Raw genomic sequence first — 20,204 nt, forward strand, 5'->3', positions numbered from 1 at the left:
TCAAATATTGCCCTGAGGAGCTTACAGTGCAAATGGTTACAAGACATGAAAAGTAGATATAGATCATAAAGAGGAGAGAAAGGAACAGGGCGAAGCTGAAGGACAGTGTGGAGAGGAGGAAGAGGTGTATAGTTTTGGCTGGACATCTAGTTTGGAGGTTTCATATGTTGAGCCCTCCCTTTGTTTTTCTTACCGTGATAATGTCTAGTAGCCCTTTTCAGAGGTGATGATCTTGTGCTAGGTGTTTTGCTGTGCAAAGATGGAAATTGAAGGTGGTCCCTGTCTCAGATTCAATCTGTATGATCGAGATCCAAGATAAGACAGTTGGAAAATGATTACGAAGAACAGGTACTATAGGCAATAAGTTACATGTCAAGGGCACTTCACAAATTTAACAGTTCCAGAACAAAATACATTTGTCATTTTATTATGAACCCAATCCTATTTGTTTATGCAGTGAAGCTACTTCCAGAAGTAATCTGTGGATAATATTATATAAATGTAAATACTTTTGCTTTTTCTTTGTAGCAATATCTTGGATCTCAATCATACAGATTGAATCTGAAACAGGGACCACCTTCAATTTCCATTTCTTCTTCCAAAAACGGTTTAACATGCCCTGTGCTCTTTTTCTTGGGAAGTGAGAATTAGTTACAACAAGCTATGCATCTGTAATGACCTTGATCCCTGATTATTATCATTTTCTGGAGTTACGAGGCACAGTAGGCACTAAGACCATATCAGCCTAAAACTTACTTGTTTTCATGCTACGGATTTTCATTTCCAGAACTTCCTATCAGTGTGGCACAAACTACCAGAGAACCTGTCTCAACCTGAGCCTCGCTTTCTGCAATTACTGTATCTCATAGGAACAACAGCATTGTTGGCACTTGGAAGACAGTTTACAGGGAAACCATCTCAGAAACATATCTCTTCTCACAAAGGAAACATTCTATTTCAGCTTCTCAGTAAACCTGCACTTTAAAAAACAGAAAAAATGTAGCCTTTATAAAGTTAGGGCAAGAAGATACTTCGTATTATTTTGCCTACACTTCATCAACTGGTCCTTGAATAATCCTAAAAGAATACTAATAGACAAGTAAATGAAAGCAGACTGTAGAAAATCAGTTGTGGAGAGGGAAGAAACTCCTTTCAGTGTGTGCTAGTCTTTTTGAAAACACACAAATATGTTACTATCAATTTACTTTTTTTACAGGAAGCTGAATCTTATTTTCTCTTTATGAAAATAACAAAGCCCTGTTACAACATAATCCCAGCAAACAGATGATTTCTGTCTGTCCAGTCAGTCCTGGCTTAAAGTAACAGCACATATCACTCTGTCCTTTAAAGGTGCGCATCAGATCTGTATGCCTGTGGTCAGAGTGGGCTTCCTACAAAATTCTGCTTTTTCATCTTGTTCACATTGAAGGTAATTGGAACTGGCTGGTTGATTTGTTGGCCTTCTTGGGAGAGACCCTGATGCTGGGAACAGAGCTATGGGGTTGCTTTGTTAGGATTTTGAATGATGGGTTTATGATGTGGCTTTTGTGCCCTTTAAGCACTCTGGGCTTCGGTTCTGCCAGTGCAGACACCAATGGACAGGAATCCAGCTGTATGCTGTCATCAAAAGGTTTGGGATGTTCCTTCATTTTTGCATGGTGCATAGCTTCTTCTGGGCCACAAGAATTAGATTATTAGAATAAATGAATTCTTACAGGGTCATATTGTCAACATACTACTCCCCTTGGTGTGTTGTATGTCTAATCTGACCAGTGTCAGTGCAACTTTTGTATGAGTTGCATTCATTGGCAAGAATAAAGACGTTTCAGTCTGGCCTCTTTCCAACATTGCAAATGTATTACTCATGGTACAGTTACTGACATGAAACATACTCAGGATGTTTTGATGGCCTCTTCGTTCAGTAGCAAACATCTATCTACAGTCACAGATCAGACCAGTCTTAACAATCAGCAGAAGTTTTCAAGGGAGGTATTAACCTCAAGTCACATCAGCTTTCCAAAATGTCAATACATAGGCTCCTTCTCTTTAGCCAGTAGTGAGAAGGAGGCAGTTTCAGAAGACAGTTGATCCCACCTATCTTTTTCCATTGGCAGGGGAGGAAATTAGGTGACTGATGAACTCTATTTTAAGAAAGACACAAGTTACCCAAACTAAGTCTGTTCTTTGCTTTCTGGTACTATATGTGATGGCATCAGTCAGAGCTGACTGCATCTTCTCTGTTCATGAGGGAAGCGTCTGTCACGTGCAGCATCTCCTGCATCGTGTGGCACAGTCTATGCATCCAGTCAACCACTGTTAATGGTGGGTATTATACCGCTTGATTTCCCTTTTTTCATTCTTTGGAATTTTCCTTCCTATGAGGGTAGATCTGCCTCAATTTGTAACAGAGATGGAAAAAGTACTCTGAAGCAGACTGAGAATCATAAAGTGGTACCTTTCCTGTCCTGTCCTGTTGCTCTGACCCTTTTGCCCTCGTCTCCAGATTAGGCCATCTGTGAATCTTGTTATCTAGTACTGTGCAGAGCAGATCGTGTGACTGATCTCTTGGCACTGCCAGTGTGTTGCCTTGGTGGGTAGTGTGGGATGAAAAAAACACAATACATGCCTTTTCTGCCTGAGACTTGTTTATCTGCATGACATCCAGGCTGCTCTGGAAGAGCTCTCCTCTTGCTGATCACTGGCAACCAAAAACGAATCAAATGAAGGCAAAGTTAGAGAAATTCTCCTATACAAAGAGCTGCTCTAAAACAAAGCTGCATTTTTGTGGTGCATTGTCCTGGCTCTGTGTGAGCCCTGTAAAGAAACAAAGGAGAGCAGGAAGGAAATCTCAGCTGCTTAGTAAATGCCCTAATTTAATTTATTTACTGTTCCCTTCCCCCACCCAAACTGTTCTGCTAACCTGTTAGTCCCAACTCAGACAAGTAAAACCAGCTAATCTGATTAGTTCTGACACACAGGAGCAAGGCTGCTGGGAAAAGCTGGACCCTTACAGCTGTTTCAGGCTTCAGCTTCAATCATAACATTATGGGTTTACTGAATGTACAGTGCAGTATGACAGGAGCCCGGCAGCATGTACACAAGTGAGCAGTGTGACCGTCACTGAAGATTTCTACCCTGGGTCTGAGGCTACTGGAATACAAACCATGTTTCGTGTGACCTTCAATGTAGTGACAGAGAAAGTTACCTTCACCTTGGCAGCCTGCCCCTCCGTCACGTGGAAGGTAAGCTCAGATATGCATCATGTAAAAAGGCTGATGGCACAGTAAACTGAGTATCTAAACTGTTTTCCCAATCTTAAGCTGTGTTTCCAAAACCTGAAGGGGAGTAATAATGTTTTAAGCGAACTGCACCACAAAGTGGCATATGCATGACTGGTTGGAGTTAGGCTAAATGGATCTGATTCTAGAGAACAGCTTATTCACTGCCTTTTAAAGCTTTTCTCATTTGACTTCTAAAGTAGCCAAATTCACAGTCACCTTCAATCTGGTCTGGAAAAGCCACTGTATTTATATTAACAGTGAATTCAGAGATATATATAAACACAAGCTACTCATTTCTGTAAGGAAGGGACACTGTTTGGGGAAAGCTTTCAAGCTTCCTAGATAATTTAGGGTTTGCAAGGATTTGTGAATTGTGCCAAGGTATGATAAATTAGAAAAATTTGCATCCCTATGATAAGGGACTTGAAGCAAAAAACCACTAGATGCATAATTTACCTGCCATGGGTTTGTGATAAAATGTAACAGAAGCCAGAGATGCTTTGCACACCAGCTCATTCTCCCATTCAGCAATTCAGTTTAGATCTTCATTTCCTTGAGACAAATGTTCCCATCTCATTGTGAAGAGACCAGCATTGTCAGGATGAGATGGGACCAGGTTCATTGCCTTTCCTTTCTCTTCTAGTGAGCGTGTGCTTTCACTATAGTGCAGTTTGAGCCACTATCTTCTAAGTGTTGCTTTAAAAACTTCATTTTAGAGTCTGTTACTTATAGAGCAGTTACTGTAGGAACATCATCTCTGTTGTTATGCCTTTCAGATGTGAGACAATTATGAATAACTAGATACAGTGGCAGAGCAGGGTATTCTTCTTGCTTTAGCTGTTCATGATTTATGATGATGCATAAGTAGTTGTATCTTTGCTATATTGTTTTCTCAGTCTGGGACCCGTCTTTTCTCTTGACTTGTAAGGTAAGCACTGCCCAGAAGCTTCTATTAGAAGGTCTTTAAAGGGCCTGGTACAGTGTGTCCTCAGCCCAGATCTGTGCTATTTGTAGCATCATATGCTAAATAAACCACCATCTACTGGGGCAAAGTGTATTTGGAGTAAAATTCAGATGAAATTCATTTTATTGGACAATGTCTCTGTGTGGGAGAGTTTATGGTGATATTGCTTTGGTTTCCCCATTTATTAGGAAAAATTACCTTCTCAAACATGCCTGTTCACTAAATGGTAATGAAAAGATTATTTCACCATGACATAAAGCGGCCTTACCTATGCTTGCTAATGGTGTGTTAAAGATTTTTCTGCCTTCATATCAGAGTTATAAGTCCTTAGGCAAAGTGCCTTTAGGCTGCAAGGCACTTAGAATAGGTATTGAAATGGAAAAGGATATTGGATTTTAACATGCTGCAGTGTTCCTACCTGACCCTGGCTCATGAGCTCTTGGTACAGCAAACATGAATGTGAACATAACCCAGCTGGGTACTGCATTTCAGTGTTCATTTATTATGTCACTGAGGGCTGTTAGACACAAGTACATTGTAGTAAATCCCTCTGGAACAAACTGGCAGGTACTGAAAAGTGCATCCTGGCACACATTTCCAGTTCTCCAGGTCTTCTGTTATTTGCATAATTTCAAGTATTTGATATATGCAATGTGCAAACATGAGCACATTCTTAAAAGTAAAAGCTGAAAGAAACTGTGGTATAGTACAGCTTGTGGAAACGTAGTACATTTGTTGATGAACTAAGTAAAATATATGTGAGAAACTGGGCACAATTGTATGGAAAACCAAGATGGGATGCCAAGACAGCAGAAGAGATGGCTCTGCAGTACAGCTTACATAAGTAATGCTAAGTTTAATGAAAGCTTTGTGGAGGGAGGTAATTTTTTTATTGACCAACTCTTACAGTGGGAAAAATCCAACAAGGTTTCAGGCACAGAAGCCTTCCGTTTTGACAGCAGAAGGCTAATGAAAGACACTGTTTCCCTGCAACCTTACCTTGTTTGTGTCCTTATATCAGCCAGAATAGCACTGGTACTGCAAGTGAATTTAAATCCTTTGAAGCTGAAAGTAGTCACATCACTGCTGAAGGAGGGAGGACAGAGACATCTAGTTTCAGACTGCTGAGTCTTCTACCAAGAGTAAGTGGCCAAGCCTGCAGATAATGCTGGGCTGTTCTGCTTTTCCACATGCCACAGCACGACCAGCAGATGAGTCTTGCGTGGCGCTTTTGTCAAAACATCATTTTGTAAAAGCTAATTTAATTAGATGTGGGGGAGGGTATGGATACAGGGGACAACTAGAGGGAAGTGACAGCTGAAAAGGCTGTTGATCAGTGCAAAATTCTCAGAGTTAAACACGCCTTTTCGCATAGGCACCAATGCTTGATAACCAAAGCAAGAAGCAACCCTCTTATAAACCATAAGCATCTTTATTATATGGAGGAGGAGGACTGGGCTGCTCTTTCTCACCTCTCTGTGTCAAGCTGCCTCCGCTCATTTCCCTGCTCCTTAGGGAACAGGCTGCTGGTACTTCTCGATCTGTTGACAGACATGGAGCTGGTCAGCAGTGGGTTGAGTACTCTGAGATATGTGTGGGTTACACAAATCAGACCGTGGCTGGTATCAGCTTGGCCAGAGCCCCTCTTCAAAGGCCTTTTCAGGTTTCACTCACATGAATTACTGTTGGATTTTCAATCAGTTGCTACTAAAGTTCAGGGAGTCTTGTGCCTCTTTGTGTCCTATACCTGGTTTTAAGAATAGGTAACAAGATCATGCAGCTATTGATATACCCACGAACTGTTACCATTCATTTCCTAACTCGTGAATCGACAACCTGCTACTTAGATGAATGCAATTCAAATTCACAGGGTACAAGCAGATTTAGTTACAAAATGTACTCACTCATTGAGGATTAGCTATGCTTGAATCCTATTGATTTTCTCTTACCGATGGTGTTTTGGTTTTTGTTGAATCCTGTCTGAACTGTACGGGGGAGGAAGCAGCAAAAACTGCTGGTTTGTGGCTTTCTATTCAAAGCCATGAAATTCACTTGACAGGATCAACTTAGCTTGGGGCTTTCTTGCCAGTTGATGCTTTGCTTTATCTCCCTGGCATGGATAGATAAATAAGCTAGGGGTGGCTTTGCAGGCAGTTGGAGCCTGACCCGAACATGTTGCCAACTTTCGAAAGCTGCACAATGGCTCTCTCTCCCTAACAGTTACAGCCGTTGGGGCAGGGACCTGTTGTCTGAAAGGCTGTTAAGAAATAACGATGTAAACTCCTCCCTAAGGATGAGGGAACAATGTTCAAATCCTATGGAGGGAGCAATATCTGTGATAAGGAAACCAGAAACATTGGGAGCTTAGTCGTTTGTTTTCTTTCTGCAGCAAGTTGAATACAGTGCTTCTGCTTGTGAAGAGCTGGTGGGGATGCAGGATGGGAGGTGTGGGAAGTGGGTGGCAGCACACATCTTTTCTGGGTCAGAATAACCTTCCGTGCTGCTGTTTTAGAAACCTGGTTTAAATTTACATGGAGCTACAGTTGCCTGCCCTGTTCAGCAAGAGTAAGTGCACATTAGTGAACAGTTTGTTATTACTTTGTTGTGGTAGTGCCTAAATACACCCCCAGTGTCAAAAACCGTAGTGGTAAATACAGTACAAAAAGAAACCGGCTAATCTATGGATTTAGGGCACTCTAGAAAAGGAGCAGACCATGAGCAGAAGGACAATGAGGTGATGACAGGTGTCATCTTCATGTGATGGCACCTGGGAGAGAGGTGAGTGCAGGCAGAGGGCAGTGTCTGTGGTACATGCTGCAATGGATTACTCTAGGGCTGAATCTAAGAAGGTCTTGCATTAGTCCAAGGAGCTGCTTTGTTCACCAGATCCTGTTAAAGCTGGGGAGATGATGGAGCTGAGGAGGGTCAGCACCTGTGGGCAAAAATTTCAGTTTGTTCTTGGACATTGTTTTCAGCTTATAGAACAGTACATTTCTCCTCGAACTATAACCATTTCTAACTGTTAAATATAGAGCTGCTAAACACTTCCAAGTGTAAGTTCCCTTAAAAAACATCCAGAAACAGCTGTTGCTCTCAGTTTACTTTTGAACTGCTTTTTTTTCCACCTTGCTTTTAAAGAACTCCCCAATAAATACACCATATACATCCGCTTCTGTGAACTTTGTTCAAGGCTCACAAGCATGTGCCTCTTTTCTTCTCCCTGCTTGTGAGTGCAGGCACACCCAATCTTGTATGGTTGTTAGTTAATTTTGTTGCTTTAATGTACCCAAAAGAGAGGTTGACAAATTCCCTTCACTCTTTACAATGTTCACAGTCCAGTAATAGTCTATGACCCCAAATACTTGTCTCAGCAACCCTGAACCCCACTGCACACTGACACAACTGTCTTTGTGATTACGATGCCTGATTTGGGTGCTACTACCATAGAAGCAAGTCCTTTTTGAGGTGATGACAATTTCTAGCAACAATCTCAGAACTTTATTACCTTGAGCCATGAGGATAAGCCAAGGCTTTCTTCCTGTCATTGTACTTCTAGGAGTTCTGTAGCTCCCACATGTCTCCACAAAGGTCTGGCTAGCAGAAATTTGCTCATCTTTAGAGGACTGAAATTCTTTTTCTCCATCTCTTCTTGACCATTTTTCTTAAAATATAACACATCCAGCTAACATAAATAGCAGTATGTTCTTAGCCTCCTACCAAACCCTTAAATGAATGTGACTCAAATGGATCAGCAGGTTCTTGCTGAGTGGTCAGGTAATGCAGAAAATCAAGTCTGTGATCCACGTTTGAGCCCCAAGTCTAGTTCACCAGCAGATGGTAGCAAACATCTCCTTCCCTGTGAGAGCTTCATCTGGGGTTCTCTGAATTTTAAAGGCCTGGAGTGCCTCACTGGGGTCATTTGTTTCCAGTCAGAAGAAATAAGCTGTAAACAAAGTAGCTGTGCAACTCGGAACAAGGGAGAAGAACCACGGAAATATTGCTGCCATCAGGACAGAAGAATTAAGTAGAGGCCGGAACAAAACTACTGCAGTGACTTGCACTGAATGGCATGAGAAGCATTTTGGTGTCACTGTTATTGTTCTTGTGGTGACAAAAAGGGACCATTATTTGCAGTGTAGCAAATGAACAACATACAGAGCAGCACGATAAAATCGAAACTGCTCTGGGTCAGCTCTGCTTGTGTATGTTGATCCTTCGTCTTTGCACTGAAGACATGGAAAGTTCAGGATGGGTACTTTCACTAGAGGCTGTTTCTAGTAATTTATTTGTTTTTCCTCTAAGCTGTACTGGCTCTAAGTCTTTTACATTTTATATGCGCCATTGATTACAACTCTCTCACTTCTGTATGCTACTCATTCAAACGGCTTGCTGTGACACTTCTCAGCTTTTTCCTGATAGCAGCTAAACTGAGAAATGGAGGAGAGAGGATAAAGTGAAAGCTGCTAAACTGTGGTGTAATTCCCATAAGGAAATGTCTCTTCACTTATAAGACAGTACTGGTTAGAACTGGGCAAGCTATTTGTGTCAAATCACTGGATAAATTTTACCCTTACTGTTTTCAAGTGTATCACCTCTACTTTTAAGTACCTTACTGGAGATTTGAAATTCTCCAACTCCTTCATGCACTGTTCAGTTCTGTAAGTAGTTGCTGGGAAGCACTCCCTCTGTGCTCATTTCTCCAAGTGGTTGGTGATCAAAATCCTGAGAGTTTGTTGTGTTGTCTGACTGGATATTGAAACTGATTTCTATGCTTATTTGCTGGAAATGAAAAAAGGTCATTTAAATATCGTTTAAAACAAGACAATGGCTTTTTATGGGTATAAAGATGTATCCCTTCTCCAGTGCTTACTATATTCCGAGCCAGAACATCTTTATTGGTTAAAGTTTTAGAATGGAAAGAGAAAGGAAGAAAAATCAGTTACCGTATTGTGCTGAACCCTTCACAGCATGTCTTGCTCTGGAAATCAGTGTAGTACCAAGCAAGACTGGCTATACCTCTGTCAGTGCTTATGCCACGTATCCGAGGATTCCAGCTGAACTTGTCAGGATTATTTGTTGACCTTAAACCTTTCTATTTTCTTGCAGTTATTAGAAACACCTAAATACCTTCTATGCCTTTCGCAGATATATCTGGTCTGAGTCCTTTCAGCTCCACTGGCATCAGTCAGTGGTGTTACTGTTCATGTATATTGTCTTGAACTACATGGGCAGGGGATAAAGTCCTCCCACTGCGACAACACTTGTCTCCTACAGCTGTGCTATTGGCAGAGGTGACGATTAATCAGTTCCAGGGACAACTGAAAATTTTGCTTGGGAATTTTTGGTCCATATCTTTTAGCAGAGAGATGTGCTGGGAAAGGTCCGGACATGGGTGGACCTAATGACCTAATTTGACAGAGCTAGAACTGGAAGGGGGCATGTGTCAGTGTCATGAACATCATCGTTTGGCAGTATGTAAATCTGCCTTGAGAAATCCTTGTGTTTCATCAGAAATGCCATAGCCATCTGAAGCCAAGCTTTGATTTAATGTAAATTTACTGCTGATTCAAATTTGTTCAAAACCACTGATAGATCTGATTTGTTGGGCTTTATGCCCAATCAGGTATAATTTGTCTACATATTTCCATTTTTATGCTAGATCAAGGAACATTTGTCCTCCTGCAGCCAGCATAAAGCCTCCACAAAAGGGTGAAACCACCGCACAACTTAAACTCTCTCCTGTGTAGTGTGTTTACTCTGTCTGAACTGCACTCACACTCTCATGTCTGACCAGATCTATTTTATACTTTGTGGTGTTTAACTACGCCATCATAGAACCACAAATGCAGGCATACAAGAAGGTGATGTCAAATGCAAACTGTGAAGTCAAACTTCTGTTTGATCACATTTGCTTTCCCAAGTGACAAGAGCTATTTTTTCCTCTAAATAGTTTAAAATTTAATCAGATAAGTGTAATGTGCAGGAGATCTATTAAGTCTGCATACATATACATGCATGCAGAGACATACAGATGCATGTGTGCTATTTCAAATATTAAACTCAAAATGCATGCATTTACTAGTTAACATCAGCTCTACCTTTAGTCACCCTTTACTGGCCTGATATTAGAAAAGAATGTCAGAAGTGGTAGTCTTGTAAGATGAATCTGGATAAGAAATAGGAAGGGAAGAGCAAATACATGGAAACTGAAAGCTGTCATTGGAGAGAATGCCTAGAAACCCAGTAAAATGCAAGTGGGAATTGCAAGGTCCTTGGTGAAGACAAAGAAGTGTTGATCTGAGCAGTATGGAGACTGGAAAATACAATGACCCAGCACCAAAATGAAGAGGGGTGTATGTGTGAAGTTTAGGAATTGTCTTGTAGAAATATTTTGGGTTCTGACCAAAAAGAATAAACCTACTTTACGTGAAACACCGATTTTGATGACAATACATTATGAAATGATAGAGCAGCTATGTATTTTGCCCATGGGATTCAGTTTCTGTTCCAGTGCAGATGCTGAGTAGACGTTGAGATGGTGAGTTGGTGACTGTAGTAGTACTTGGGTTTTATAACTCACTTAAACACTTTATGCCTTATTTAACAATTATCTGAAGCTCTTCTCACTATTGTTATTATAAAAGGAGCAGTTGCAAACTTAGGGCAGCTTGTTGAAATCTCCTTGTACAGCAGTGCTAATTCTTTCCTCTTTATACAATAGCCATGCAACTAAAAGCATCCTAGGTTCTTCACAAAATATAGAAAGACGTGGTCCCTGGCCTAAAGTGCTTTCTGCTTTAATTCAAAGATGACAGAAGATGTGAGAAATGAGAGTGAGATGGTTCAGGGATGAATGGGACCCAGAGTTCCTCTAAAGAGAGCACTCTGGTGTGATGTTTATGCAACATGAGCATTAAACTGTGTCCAGCCCCCCCCCCCCCCCCCTTCTTTTTGAAGTTAGCCTTATATTTTGCAGAAGCAAGGGTTGTATGACATTAACTGGCATTGAAAGAGTTCTGAATGGTGACAGTTTAATTTTTTAATTTTGATAAGAGCTCTTGTGTATCACATCACAAGCTGGGACATTAAAGAAATATGTGTCAATTTATCTTAATATGCCATATTGTAAATCACAATGATTTACCTGCTGCTTTAAAAGGACTTCAGCAACCTCTGAAGCAGGGACAGCAACCTTCAAGTGCTCAGGGGTGAGCAGCTGAGAAAATGCATATTACATACATCATTTAACTCCCAATGTGGCCACAAAATGTGGTAGAAATATTTCCTGAGCTATACTCTGTCCAAGTTTCTTATAAGGCCAGCAACTTCTAATCAGACTTGAAATCCCAGTGGGCCTTTTCAAAACTGGTTTCAGCAGCAAGGAATATTTAGCAGTGTCTGACTGCTGCATTGAACCTAAAAGTGCTGTTCACAAAAAATGTTCCCTGGCAACACCTCCTCCCTAAGAGCCAGAGAAGTATAGTTTAAAAATCTTTATTTACAACTGAAGAAAAATAATCCTTTGCCTTAGTGAGCTTCAGGTGGTTATTGAGTCTCCATAGAGCAATATTCACCTCTTTCCAAGGAAACTGGCCAGTTTATACATGTGATCATGGATCAGACTGCACTGGTTCCACTGCTGTTACTGATCCTGAAGGTTAGGAAAAGAGGATACTGCATGGAGTTCCTCAGGTCTCACTACCTTCATAACCAAGACTGAAATGTCTCCTTCATACTGGCTGTGGGGTCCTCTGTGATCAGAGAGGAGTGGTGGAATAGCTTCCTTAGGTAGGTGCTTCACGTTCAGGGTCAGAGTGACAGACGGACATCTAGCTCTCTGGAAAGACCATGCCATTTACTTCCTTTCATGCTTTTAAGCATCCATCCCTCTGTCCTTTTTGATTAGGCAGCCCTATCTGTCTCTGAGTTAGATGTGATCAAATCCTAACACCTAGTACTTCCCAAGGGAGGGTTTCAGATGACCACATTGATTATGGCAGTGGGTATCTTCTTAATGTACATGAAGAGAGATTTACATCCTACAGTGATCAAGAAGTAGCTCTGTAAGGGTGTTACACTGGATCACCCTTGTCACTGTATGATTTCCAGCACCCAAACTGAATGAGCAGCCTAACCAAAGCAGGGATCCAACATATTTGTCAAACACACTCGAAGTCCCATTGTTTGACTCTATACAGAATTTAATGAATTGGTGCCTCTGAACATTATCTAGCAACATGCTGGCCTCTGCTGGCAAGCCCCAGGCTTGCTTGTGCCAGTTTTTCAGGCTCTGTCCCTCACACCCAGGCGGTGGCAGGGGGCCATGGGCAGTGCTGAATTTACATACAAATGAGGAGGAATTTTTAGCAAGTGTTCTCCAGTAGAAACTCATTCCTTCTTGTTTTCCTTATTTCTCAATCTTAAGGTGGGATGTTTTACCTCTCTGTCACTATCTGTTGGTTCATTTCCAGGCTGGACAAAGCTAATGGGGGCCCAATTAGGTCCCTAATTAGGACCCTTCCACTGGTGCTGCCTGGGCCCTCCAGCAGGGAGGGGCTCTGTTGCCTTTGCTCATGTGGCACTTTTTTCAGCAAAACGGTGCTGGGAAAGGAAAAAAAAAAAAAAGTGTTTAAAAGAGGGAACTGGAATGAACAAAAATTTTTCCATTTAAAGTTTATAAATCACTAGATAAAATGAATGAAACTGTGAGAGGTGCATAGCCCAGGGTATAGAGCATGCAGTATGACAGACTTCTTGTTATCTTTTCTCTGTCTTGCCAGCCTTCAGGCAATAATGTAACCAAGCTCTGGATGAACACTGTAAGCTCAAAGATAAGCTGAGAAGCTTTTGCCATTTAAACCTCTTTAAGGTCCTAATGCATTAACAGGAGATTTACATAGACTAAAAGTTACATAAACAATCACTTCTCAAAACGTTCTCTTTCATTTAGGTGCCAAAATTTGACTTCTCTCTGAAAGCCAAGGTATTGCATCAGCATTTAACACTAGGGCGGCCAGTTCCTTCCCCTGGTGACAGCACAAGGTCCTGCAAGTACAGGACCCTGAAGCTGTATTTTGGGAGGTCAGTAACGTGCCTGCATGTAGCCTGCAGTCCTTGCTTTGGTGAAGAGTATTAAAGTATATGGGGTTTAATACTTTCTTTGGTTCGACATTAAACCAGGCATTTCTTCACGTTAAAAAGCTGCCATTTTGACCTTTACCATTATATTAGAAAGCAGTGACAGGCTCAGCAGTTTGAAGGAGTTGTTTGCTTTCTACAAAGTCAGATTAGCTATTCCAGTAACACACTAGTATTGTATGCTGTTATAACCATTAACCAGTGACTCCTCCACACAATGAATCTCTGTATTTTGCAGAAACTAGAGCACTCAGTGGGTCCAGTGCCCATTATCTCAAAGGTTTTTGGACCAGGGTTTGTCCCTGAATTACAGAAAACATTAACCATCCTGAAACACGCTTCATTCTCTTCAGTTACTGAGTCCTTGGAATATCTACAGATTTTTTTGACAAGATATAAAACATCTTTGCAATTTTCTCTCAATATTTTTCAAGAGAATGGTTTTGAAGTGGTCACTAATTACCAGTTTTAATGACCAAAGAGTCTTATTAAGGGAGATCCATAAGGACCAAGTTTTTAGGTTCAGAAGCACATAGTATTTTCACTTCTGGAGGAAGGCTAGGAAGGGCTGTGTATGTGCTTAGCCCTCTCTTACTAGACAGTCATCGCTGTTTCCAAACTATGGGCCTGGCACGCTCTACATGTGTACCAAAAGCCCTGGTCCTTCAGTCATCTTTACAGGGAGACATGCTGGACTGTGCAGTGGATCCCACCTACTCATATTTTTCCAGTGAAAGTAGTGTGATAGTTCAGGGCCTGAAGGAGCAATCTGTATAGTATATACATATCTAAAATAATATATATATAAAGTATACATCTGAGTCTTATCTCAACAAGCACTCAGTACTCAGCCAGACAATGGACCTTGATGCAAGAGGTGGGAAACATTCCCAGATCCCATGTTAGATACTATCAAATATCAGATTTATAAAGCAGGAGGAGAATAACATTTCTACCTGTGAGCAATGCACAGTTCATTTGTCTAGTAACTGAAGGACTGGTTGTCTAAGATGATGAATAATCTGAGCTGCTGTGTTTCGGAACTTAAAAATGTTACTAATGAACATTAGTCATGATGGTGACTAATGTTCTTGTTTGTGCCAATGTTTAGCCAGTCTGAAAAGATGTAGGTTTAGTAAATGATCTCCAGACTTTGAGATTCTGCCCAGTTCTACACCCGAAGCTCAACAGAAAGAGGGAATAATTTATACCACATTGAAGTAAAGAAAAACCAGAGTGAAGCCATTAAAGCAATAGGACAAAGGCCCAGCTTTAGTCAGGGTACAGAAAAGTATTCAGCTGTTTTTGAAAGCTGGGCTCCTCCTCTCAGTTGCACTGCATTCACTGCAAGATAACTCTTGCTTTAAATGGAGGGAACTGTTTATAACTTAATGAACCCATAATTTAGAAGAATTTAGACATAAAACTTCATGTATCGGTCAAGTAAAGTAACCTCAATCACTTGGAATATTGTAATTGCCTTCTTTAAGCTGTAAAGCTTGGAATCCAAGCTTGCAGGCTGAACTCTTCTGAGGAATTAATTTTCTCCAATTAGAGATCTCATTGCTGTCCTTGCGTTGTGAGCAGTTCTGTTTGTTCCTTTCACCGTTCTTTGCGGTTTTGTTAGCAGCACAATTTACTGCAGCCTGTCTGTGTGTAGTGAATCCATAATGGATTATGGAAATTTGCTGTAAAAGCCTAACCTTTTCTGATATTTGTATTAGGGTTTCCCAGTACCTCTGTTCTCGTATGTTTTGATGCTCTAAGAGAAAGTAGTTATTTCAAATACTGGTGAAGAAATTAACTTTAAAGCCTACCCAGACACATGAAAACTCATCCTTCCAAAAAAAATTATTTCCTACAGCCTAAAGTAGTGCAGTTGTTATTAGCTGAGAGAAACTATTAGAGGATATAACAGACTCCTCATTAGGTTTCCACCAAGGCCAGTAGCATTATTACAAATACAAAAGAGTTAAAGTTATCTTTGGTCAGATATACACTGCAGAGCATGTGATGACCATTAATATGGATCTCAAAAAGCTCTGTAATGTGGCTCAGATCCAGAAAGATGGATGTTTATCTGAACAGTTGTATTAGTGAGATGCATTTGCAAAGTATTTTAATTTCTTGTGCCGGGCAGGGGTAGCGCAAAGTTGCAGCAAGAATGAAAAATTATCTGAGTTTTCCAAATATTACCTGATGTTCAGTACGGATTGGATGCCCATATGGTTGGTAGCTCTTACAGTATCTTGGCAGCTTTTCCGTTCTCAAATCCATATGCTTCATACAATAATGAGCAGGTTCCAAGAAATGTACTGAGCTCATCACATCCAAACCCAACAGATACTCTACTGTTACGTGACTTTGGAAAGCAGAGCAACTGTGACTGGGAGTCCGAATGAGTCTAACCCTGTAAGATAAAATTCTGACTTCAGAGAATTTTCATTATTTTAGCTCCTTTAAAATGGCTAAAAGCAGAGTGAGGGGAAGTTTGATTCTGAACTGGGCAGTTAACCTGGGAAAGGCACCCTCTGACAGTCATTAACTTATATGGCTCCTGATGGGCATAGCATTGAATATTTCAGCTGATGAAAGGATACAGTGTTTTGGACATTTGAGGTCTAAGCTAAAGCCTTATACATCCAGGGAGAAGCTTTCCTGGCTTTGGATCACTCTTTTGAGATTTAATTCAATGTCAAGTCAAGCTGGATCTGTTTCCTGAACAAAAACACAGATACAGGCAGATAACAAAGGAGCTGCTATATTCTTTTAGACAAGCAGAAAGGGAGAAGATTTATTTCAGAAGCCTCGAGATAATGTCTAAATCCAAAGATGCAGAATGGGTGTGCAAATATATCCTCTTAAAATTATTATGACCACAGTATTCCTTGATTTACTGACAGCATGGTCAGGCAAGCAGCACAGATCCAGCCTGTTAAGTTATGTAGTAACTGCAATGCAATTTCAAATCCTTTGCACTGAAGCTGGTTTAAGCGTGCATGCTTACAAGGCTTCATAAGTATCTTGGCCACTCTCTTCTTCCAGGTAAAGGGATGGTCTTTTTCAGCTTTAGGATGCCCTGGTTGGACTATTTGTTCTTCTGACCCTGAGCGTCATGGAATATTTAAAAAGCTTTTAAAAGTGAATTCAGACCTTAAAAAGAAGCAGAAGTTATGGAGCTAGTAATGGGAGAGGAAGATCAGCCCTGAAGACCTTTGTTTTTTGATTCAGCTCTGTCAGTGCAACCCCTTGAGGTTAATGGACCATTCCCTTGTGCCATTGTTACTGTAGTAACCTACAAGAGCAATTTGCAGCATTTGGAGTCTTGTTTTACCTCTTGGTGAAATACATCTGTATAAGAGGTTTGTGTTAATGGTAGCATCACAGTAGGCAGGGATGATGCTGTTTTGGTATAGGAGGCTGAGTCATCCCCTACCTTAAAACTCCTTGGTTTTAGAACACATTTTTTGTTTTAAACTTACAATTACCTGTTGAATAACGGAGAAGAAAGCAAATGGGAACTCATCTGGTCTACTTCTAGCATTACTTGGTTTGCAGCCTAAAAAAGATAAAACTTAAATATTACAATATTGCAATGAAATACACAAATTGGGCAGGACTCACATACTTGTGTAGCTAGAGGGACTGATACACTATTCACTCCCCCCTCACTGCAGAATGAGTTTTGGTGAACCACAGTAAAACCAATACCAGGGGGCAACAACATTTGGGGCAAAATGCTGACCTCGATAGTATATGGTGCTTTCTGACATATCTATGCATAGAGATCTTTTTTTAATATTTAGTTACCACTATACCATGCTTTCCATCCACAAAATACATTCATAATGGAGCTGCATTCTCTTAGATGTTACCCTCATGGTTGTGAAGATTTCTGCCCCAGAAGATTTACAAATCAATAATTCTAGTTGAGTTTGAACAGAAGTTATTCAGTAAGCAAAGCTTTAGAGGTCTGTTTCCCACTTATATTCTGTAATGACCGCTGTATTTTTTGACATGCTGTGAAAGGAATTGCCTGAGCTAAAACAAGGCTTGATCTGAAGAAGCTATTGACCTGCTTGTCTGACAGCTGTCAGATATATTTAGTTCCCAGTAAGCAAGATTTGTTTCACCTGGGGCTGGAAGTTCAGGGCCTTGCAAGGCTGGTGCCTGTGTTCCCATTAGTAGAGCTCCGCTAGATCACAAAGAGAGCTCTTGTGAAAGTCAGACTGCATCATCATGTTTCCCCCTTGCTATCCAAGCCACCATCAAATTAATTTAGTTTAGAGACAAAAAGATCTTGTCTATGATGGGGAGTGGGATATTGTTCTGTGAGTAATTTTAAATGGGCTTAGGGTCAGGGATTTTTTTTTTTTTTTTTTTAAGAAACTATCCCATGATCTTTGTTTTTAGGAATTTCCCTGTTATTTGATCTACTTTTTCCTTTATTGAGCTTCAACGTAATGTCTATACCAATAACACCTGTATGTAAAATCATAGTAAAGCACCTTTTCTGCAGTTTATTTTTGAACAAAATACTTGAAAAATAGTCTTGGAACCTACATGCAATTAACTTAGCAGATTTTATTACTGAAATCCTAGAACTATTAAAATCAGTAGCAACTCCTCATGACTTTAATAGGTTCAGAATTTTATCTTTGTAAGGAAGATACTAGTGGGGGGTTTCCCCCCTCTATGACCTTTAGAACTAGCTGACACTTCAGTAGTGCAATTGCAGCACAGATTGCTAGAAAAGTGTGGAGAGCATAGCAAAGATCAAGGGACAGCTTACTTCTGGTGAGAAGGCATTTTGCTAGCAGATGTATTCATACTCTCTGTAAGTGTACTTTGAGAGCTTACTGAATATTGCTTACTTTAGAACAATCCAGTATTATGTTCTACGAATTCCTAAAAGACAGATTTCCTTCAAGAAGACTTAGAGCCTGTTTCAGGGGAGGTGCAGCGCTATGAACTTATGACATGTGAGCTTCCCACCAAAGTGGGTATGGCTCAGCTCCTGTCACAGATATAGTCTGGCATATAAAGCTAAGCCAGCTCTGGTTTCAGCTGTCCTTAATGCAGCAGGCTTTATGATATGTTGGTTCAGTATTTGTGGACTGGACCACTGAACTATCACTGTAGTGCAGGTTATTTGGATTCACTGTGGTGGGAATTGCTGCAGCCCAGTAGTGCAGTGGAATCCTTAAACATTGCAGTGCTTTACCTCTACTGGTGTAGTAAAGGAACATGAGTACAAAAGCACCAAACTACTAAAAGCAATAAATCTCAGAATAAAGTTTTGCTGTGGCTAGGACTGTAGGATCTAATGGCTTATCACAACCTCTCTGAAATACGTCCCCCCAGGAACTGTTTTGGATGCTTTTTGTGAATGGGTGCTCTGCAGGAATTTTATTTCCAATGTTAAGAATAAGCACACATTTTATTTTTGAGCTATTCTGTTTTTTTCTGCATTTGTTTTTTCATAAAGCCAGGAAGCATGGAGGATACTGGAAATTAAACAGATGTAGTATGTAAACCTTTCTCTCTCACCACACTGTAAAAATAGCTGTTTCAAATCAAGTTACAGATGATCTCTTAAGACAGATTATTAATTCAAATGTGCTCTCTCAACCCTATTAAACTGTCTTCTTATCCCTAGTGGGGCTAGGCACAAATCAAATGCACAGATCAGAATGACCCTGGTCACGGTGTGGGAGTTGAAAACTCATCTGACGGAGGATTTGCAAATGACCTTTTGCTTTGTACCAGGCTGCATCAAGCTCTCCAACCAAATACCCACTCACTTCCTAAGCGTCCTTGATGTAGTGCAGGTGAAGTAATTGTTTACATGCAAAATGCTAAACATATCGTGCAAGCCTAAATTCTCAGGCCATTGCTACCCGTTCTTTGTCGAAGCCTTAAGCTGCAATGAGCTGATGCAGCGCTGGAGGTCATGGTGGGGGAAGCACCTCACAGCCGGTAACGTGAGACATCCAGAAAATGTTCCTTTTGGTTTTCCTTCTGCTTTTTTGGCTCCTCAGTTAGATCTGTATGTGTTACGCTGCTAGATGTGAAACTTGGATTTGTTTCAGAACGTCTGAAATATTCTTTTCTGACATTAACAGTATAAATAAATTCTTCATTAAGTTCTTCTCATGTTTAGCTTTTCAGAGAAGAGCTGATGAGTCACAGGTTTCTAAAGCATCTGTTCCTGGCATTATACTTCTCAGACATTAATTAGAAAACATCAAAACAATAACATTTCCCCTGCTGCTTTTGGAAGAAAATGAAATATGAATCCAATTAGTTTGAATAATTCTGGGATTGGATAATTGTATTGGTCACAGGTTTTATTTTCTCCTTGGTGCCCACGTTTTGTAAAGTCAAGTCAGGTTGAAACAATAGCAAGAGGAAGGAAGAAAGTAGCATGATATCCTGTGAACACCAGCTGTATCATTATTTTCTCTTTGTTTTCGGAAATAACCTAATGAAAAGGCTTCTTCAAATGCTAAATGCCTTTGTTGAATCCTTTCTCTTCTCCTGAAGCTATTTACCAGCACAAAAGGCTTCAGCCTAGGAATCCACACAAAAACCTGAAGAACAACAAGGATCAACGGAACAAATGTTCTGCCAATCTAGTGCTATAACCCAGCATAACTGTTAATTTCTGCATAGCAATGGGCTGAGGTTTTTCTATACCTAAAGGTCATGATTTTGGTACTTAATGAAGTTTTGAGGACCTGGTTTTGATCCCTTTATTTAGCATATACTAGGAAGTGATAAATCTATGTGACTGGCTTTACAGTACTAGTAAACTTTTA

At 40.5% G+C, this 20,204-nt stretch overlaps 1 protein-coding gene across 2 annotated transcripts in view; it reads left to right on the forward strand.

The window, feature by feature from the left end:
- Positions 1–3,149: 3,149 nt before the first annotated feature.
- The window catches only part of SPATA13 (spermatogenesis associated 13), a 161,915-nt gene continuing 144,860 nt past the window's right edge, over positions 3,150–20,204 (forward strand). For both annotated transcript variants that reach the window (XM_040583444.1, XM_040583446.1), the window contains exon 1: positions 3,150–3,242. In XM_040583444.1, coding sequence (XP_040439378.1) covers positions 3,165–3,242 — 78 coding nt within the window. In that variant the 5' untranslated portion in view covers positions 3,150–3,164. The remainder of the gene's footprint in view (positions 3,243–20,204) is intronic.

The sequence above is a fragment of the Falco naumanni genome, chromosome 2 (genome assembly GCF_017639655.2).
Source record: "Falco naumanni isolate bFalNau1 chromosome 2, bFalNau1.pat, whole genome shotgun sequence".
Classification (NCBI taxonomy): domain Eukaryota; kingdom Metazoa; phylum Chordata; class Aves; order Falconiformes; family Falconidae; genus Falco; species Falco naumanni.